Source organism: Lactuca virosa, chromosome 1, assembly GCF_052849685.1.
Source record: "Lactuca virosa cultivar CGN04683 chromosome 1, Lactuca_virosa_CGN04683_v6, whole genome shotgun sequence".
Lineage (NCBI taxonomy): Eukaryota > Viridiplantae > Streptophyta > Magnoliopsida > Asterales > Asteraceae > Lactuca > Lactuca virosa.
In genome coordinates this window covers 104,409,861-104,416,323 of record NC_136426.1, presented here as the reverse complement: position 1 = coordinate 104,416,323, position 6,463 = coordinate 104,409,861, and the positions used below count along the sequence as shown (strand labels likewise).

At 32.8% G+C, this 6,463-nt stretch overlaps 1 protein-coding gene across 1 annotated transcript; it reads right to left on the bottom strand.

Annotated features, from left to right (window-relative positions):
• Positions 1–2,260: 2,260 nt before the first annotated feature.
• Positions 2,261–5,733, bottom strand: LOC145154958 (E3 ubiquitin-protein ligase RHF2A-like). Its single transcript, XM_079075568.1, has 9 exons — positions 5,475–5,733; positions 4,915–5,052; positions 4,760–4,806; positions 4,604–4,666; positions 4,389–4,497; positions 3,989–4,299; positions 3,103–3,210; positions 2,693–2,986; positions 2,261–2,614 (listed from the first exon to the last, which is right to left on the bottom strand). Exons 1-8 carry the CDS (start codon positions 5,478–5,480, stop codon positions 2,743–2,745), a joined length of 1,026 nt encoding a protein of 341 aa, XP_078931694.1. The 5' UTR covers positions 5,481–5,733; the 3' UTR covers positions 2,261–2,614; positions 2,693–2,742.
• Between the last annotated feature and the right edge of the window lie 730 nt (positions 5,734–6,463).

The window sequence follows — 6,463 nt, the reverse complement described above, 5'->3', positions numbered from 1 at the left end:
GATGCAATATATTTGGTTCATGATTCAAAACTATGTTCACACGGAAAAAAGTTTGAACATTGTTTTGGTCTATCTGACCTTGATAATAGAAATTTTTGGGTTTGAGGATGAAGAAGCGTGTGATGGCGTGGAACTAGTAAAGAAGCATACAATGAAGGATCCTATATTTACGGAAGTAAACCCAATTATTTATGAGAATTCGATAAATATTGAAAAACAAAAAAGATATGAAACTAGCAATGTGATTGAAATGCGTTGAAGAAGATTTTCAAATTAAAACTACATAATCTTAGAAAATACATATTCGAAGCAATATGCCATTCTGAAATGTGTCAATGGCGTAACTATTGGGATTTGATGCAAAAACATTTTAAGAAATTAATATGTAGCGGAAAATCATATTCAAACTTTTATAAAACCCAAATTGGATCCACTTAGAGCAGAACAATCAACTCTGCAACCATAGAATGTTTTTGGATCATTCATTTGATGAGTATGGATCCATTGATCTATGAGATAACAATCATGATTTATTTCCACTATACATATCCACACAAGAAAATCCGGACACTGCTAGACTTTCAACCAATCAAAGTTGTTCTTTCCTTGCTTGAACATGAAGCAATCGACCTCAAATGGGAGGCTGATGAGGGCGCCGATTTGGGAGGGAATAGGAAGAATTACGGTTTGAGAAATTAAAATGTTTCCTACTTTTTATACCTACAAATGTTCCTACCCAATAAAATTATGACAAGTATAATCATTCCATATTTTTTTAACTAACTCATTAAGGCTATATTAGGAATATATATCAAATAAAATGAAATTGAATGGTGATTTGTCATAATTTTAATGGGTAGAAATAATTGTAGGCATAAAAAGTAGGAGGTAATTTAATTTCTGGTTGGGTTTTGAGTTATGTTGTTTATCTTCCATAATAGTAATTTTCGTCCCTGCAATACTTAAATTGTTGGGTTCAAGCCACCAGTTAAGTAAAGTGAACTTTTTCATGTTAAAAATTTGGAGGACCACGACATTTATTCAAAAACCTAAATATATCTCAATCATTGTCAAGATAACAAAAAGTTGTTGGTTATTCACCGAACTAGGTAAGGAGTGAGACTTGAGAAAATAAAAATTTAAAGATCTTAATTCTTGATTTAAAGTTTACATTTTCTACTCCCAAGCTTCACGAGCAAAGTGCTATGCAATTGAACTTTTAAAAGGATTCTTTTACCAATCTTCCAAGGTATCGTCATAACCTAAAGAAAGAGAATCTAGGACCATTACCCCACATTCAAACGAATGATGGTAAATGATTATTTTCTTATTCTGAAAACTATAACCCCAATCATTGGCAGATCAAGAGTTTCATTGATCATAATAAACAGTGCCCACCTGAAGGGAAAATACTTGGGCGCTGTGTTCTTATTTGTTGTCATGGACAGAGGCTCCATGTTCTTAGTTGGATGAAAACAATTAGATCTTCACATTGCCTATAGAATGAACAAGACATAGGGTGATAATCTTGGACATGTTTTTAATGAGGTTGAATGGATTATGGGTCAGATGGAACACTTGGTCATTATATATGACAAGGTCACTGCCATTCATGTAGACACTAAAAGGGTCTTCATAAACACGTTTCACAACCTTTATTTTCTGCAATTAGCCATGAACTTACGAATGAAGTCTCGAGATAACGAATGTCTATTCAAGAAAACATGCAAAGCATAAGTAGACAGATATCAAAGAAAGATTTGATAAGCTATATTATGCTTTATCTCGAGCATGTGACAAGGTTTCCCATGAAAAATAGGCAAGAACATTATTCCTTGATTGTTAACAATGTCAAATACATGAACGCCTTTTTATAAATATGTACGCAATTGTTAATAATGACGCTTATTGATTTTTCTTGGAGTATATTATACCACTGGTATTTTCGACTTTAGCAGAACTATATGATAATAAATGTTTTTCAATTTTGTAATAGAATTTCTACATGACTCACCCCTTGGGCGGAGGGGAAAGTACATAAAAGAATTGGATAAAATATAAAATTGAAAGTATACTCTGTCACGGACTACAAATTTTAAGTAGATGACTATTATAACAATAATGCCATTGATGAGACATTAGCCTGAATGAAATTGAAATGCTATGGTTATCTTTGTGGTCACTCAACAATGACCTTGAAATAAGTTTTTAGAATCCTATGAATGGGAAATGCCTTACTTTAGCTTATAAGTTAATTGGGTTGTATATGAGGAAGGTGTGAATCACGTTCTTGTGATTATAACCCAATATCAATCATATTTTCTCCATAGTAATAGTATACCAAATAATTCAACACAAACCCTCCAAACAAAACAATCATGTAATAACGTATGCTGTCCATACCAAATCTATGTTTCTATATCAAGGTTTTTTTTTTTTTCACAAGCAGATAGAAAAAGAAAGTTGTGAAATATTAAACCATGTGTTAAAAAGCCATCTCCCTCCCCACCCCCCACTGTTTATTAAGGACCAAATGGTAATTTGCTCCCTTCACCTTGTAAACATAACTCTGTTCCCCTCTACAGGACATATCTGGATATGGATACATGACAACCTTCAAAAAAAAAACATTACAATAGTGAGAACAAAAGCAAATATTACAACATGGATAAATAAAAATGTAACTACTCACTTTTGCAGATAACTGATGAAATCTTTGATTGGTCAAATGAGTTGAACATATTAGTTTGAAGCAGCATTCGGACCGGTAGCAGGGGTATTATTGTCATTAGATGCTGGATCTGGATCATGATCTTGTCTATTATGTTCATGGGTTTCCAGGCACTCCATCATTTGGGATACATTTTCAATGCCAGCAGCATTCACTTCTCTCCTGTCTTCTGAACCAATGTTTGACATGGATGGACTCTTGTTAAAAAGCCTATCCTTCAACTCTCGAGTACTCTTCGATAGTGATTCCTTATATCTTCAGAAAAAAAATTTAATTAATCTACTTTTTCAAATTAACAATTAAAAACTAAAGTTTGCATGAACTAGTGAGTTTGTCCTGAATTTATCATGCCATTTTTAGCAAATCCTAACCTCATTGAAATAGCATTAAATCTTGATTTCCATGAATTTGTTACTGTTTGGAACTCTGAAGGACCAGCTTGATCTTGATCAGGAAGAGATAATTGACTACTTGAGCTTCTGTAGAAAAACCAAATGATTCAGTCAAGATATACAATTTGATTTCCAAGAAAATCAAAAAGATCGTAACATCATGCTTGGTATGACTTTTTTTAAAATTAATGGAAAAATCTCATCATAAATCCTACAACAAATAGTAACATTCAGCCATTTAGGTGTCAACTATATAATAAAAATACCATATCAGGTTTGACCTCAAAAGTCAAAAGTGTACACTTTCCAATAAACCCATAAGAAAAGTCAAGAAATATTCATCCCACTTCATACATGTAGGTTCCCAGTGAAGAAAGATCAAAACTTTGTAAATACCCAATTAAGCAAGATCAAAACTTTATAAAAACCCAATTAAGCAAGATCAAAACTTTGTAAATACCCAACTAAGAAAGATCAAAACTTTGTAAATACTCAACAAAAAAAAGATCAAGTTTGTAAATACCCAATGAAGAAAAATCAAAACTTTGAAAATATCCAATGAAGAAAGATCAGAACTTTGAAAATACCCAATGAAGAAAGATCAGAACTTAGTGAATAACCGATGAAAGAAAATCAAAACATTCTAAAATCTTAATACCCAATTAGAAAGGTCAAGAAATATTTATGCCACTTCATACATGTAATGATGCAAACACCCAATGAAGAAAGATCAAAATTTTCTAAATACCCAATTAAAAAAATCAACACTTTCTAAATACCCAATTAAGAAAAAGCTAACAACTATCCATGCCACTTCATACATGCACATACCCAAAGAAGAAAGATTAATCTTTTTTGTAAATACCTATGTATAACTGAGGTCCCTTGTTGACTATTGGATATGTTAGCTGTTTCTGAAGTTGACCTAAGTGGAACAGATGGGCTAGCTGAAGTGACACCAACGGGTTCACCTTCCACTCCACCTGGATCAGTGGCAGATGAAGGTGCATTAGGGTTAGCAGAGAAAACCAAGAACTGTGGTTGACCATGACCCGTTGACCGGTTTCTTGACCCCTCCCTTCTACTCACATGGTGGGTCCTCCCCATGGCGGCAGCAGCCGCTAGATGCCGGATAATTCGATCCTCAAGTTCACCCTCATTAACACCAACCGGTAACTGAAATAGAAACACAGATGTTAAAAGATTCATGTTAAAAAAAAAAAACGTCTTTTTATAAATTATTTTAGAAATGATAGATGACAAACATGTTGTAGTTCAAAATCCCCGAGAGTGGGATGATGAAATATTGTTGAAGTTCTTGCAGGCTTGAACCTGATGCGTCTTTCCTGTTCTACTGCCTCTAATAACTCTTGACTGCAAATTCATGTTGACCAGTGACATGTCAGCTTTTTCACAATCTAGATGGGACCCACAAAACAGATAGTAATCAAATGTATATTACAAAAAACTGGACAATCACCTGGTAGGATCCTTGAGGGTGATGGCTTGCCAACACATTGGACAGTTTGAGCTTCTTTGGCACCTATAAGAAAGATATTGAATCAGTTTTTTTTTAAGAAAAAAAAAAGGGAAAACTCATAGGGTATGCAAAATATGGATATATTTCAGGCCTTACCATTCAAGAATGCACTGAAGATGGAACTCATGCTTGCATCCAGTCACCTGCAACAAATGGAAAGTTTAATTTTGCCAAAAATGGTGTAGTTTAAGAGCTTCTAAAGTAGAAAAAAAATGCAATGGCATAAATGTAATAAGTATAAAATTAAGTACCGTGCCAGGATCACTATCACAGAAAGCCTCAAGGCAAATGCTACAAGAATCATCACAAGCTTCTTGAATTCCTCCTTCCACAAAAGCTGCAGCTGATGTCAGATGACTATCGTTCTTGCTCTCCTCCTTCTCCAAAACCTTAGACATTACAAAACCCTAGATATAACATGAAGAAGAAAAGACACCAAAACGAAGTTTACAAAGTATGATCCAATTTGTTTCACTCGTCGTTAAAACCCTGAATTCAATTTCACAAAACTAATATTAAACCCTAAAATTTTCTTCCCTAAAACCACCATCAAGACTGCAGACTAAGGCGATTCCCTGAAATTGCCCACAAATTTCTTTCCGCAAGAACTCAAAGACTTCAATTTTTAGTACCGATCACCACAAACTCGTAATTACAGATGTATCAGATAAGTAATCAAATATGAGAACCCTAGAAGATAAACAGCTCAACCCATAAGGTGTAACAACAAAGGTTAAATATCAAAAACCCTAATCAAATTCCTATCGCTTAGCACATAGATCAGCTTATTGTTATAGAGGAATCGATTTACCTCCATGGGAATAGACGTGATATTCCAAAAAAAAAGGGATCAAGAACTTTAAGAACCTCTCATGAAAATTGGAGATCAAATTCGTAGGATTTTCCCTTCTTGCAAAGGGAAAATTAGTATCCAGATATCATTGTGATGGTCCTTAAACCACCGAATTGTGATGAGACATAAAACAGAGAGAGAATGATGGCGTGTTGAGGAAAGCGATGGAGAATCGAATTCAGTGAAACTACTTCGCTTTTGGATGTTTTAACAAAAATGTTCCTCCATTTTATCTTTTATTCAATTTCTTTTAACTACTAAAGTTCAACCGTTGCAAAAATGAAGAGGTCTACGGGTTGGAAAATGGATCGAAAAAGTTGCCGGCAGATTTGATTGACCCGAAATATTTCGTATGTAGTTGGAAAAATGGATTAATAGGTTAATGTATTTTTTATTTTATCTTACTTTAACTTGTTTATTTTTTGTTTCTGAAATATTTATTATTTAACTTTGATTTTAAATAATTTTTGGTATATAATATTTGATGCAAAATATATAAATGGATTGTGTTTTAAATATTTTTTTCATTGTTATAAGTCTCATCAAATAATTTATAACACAAATAAAAATATTTAAGGTCAAAGTTGAAGAATAAATACTTCAAAAATCAAAAGTGGATAACAATATGAGACGAAGAAAGTATATATTTAGTTATTGAATTTTTTTTGTTCATATATTACCATGTACCTTATTTATTTATTTATTTGTCCATATTTAGTCTTTATAACTAGGGGTGAGAAAAATCGAACCAAAAAACCGAAAAACCCGACAAAATCAAAACTGTAATAAAAATCGACGGTGTGGTTTAGTTTTTTAAAAAACCGAAATATTGGGTCGGTTTCGGTTTTATAAAATGTAAAAACCGAACCAACCCGAATTTTGTGAAATATATATATATATATATATATATATATATATATATATATATATATATATATATATATATA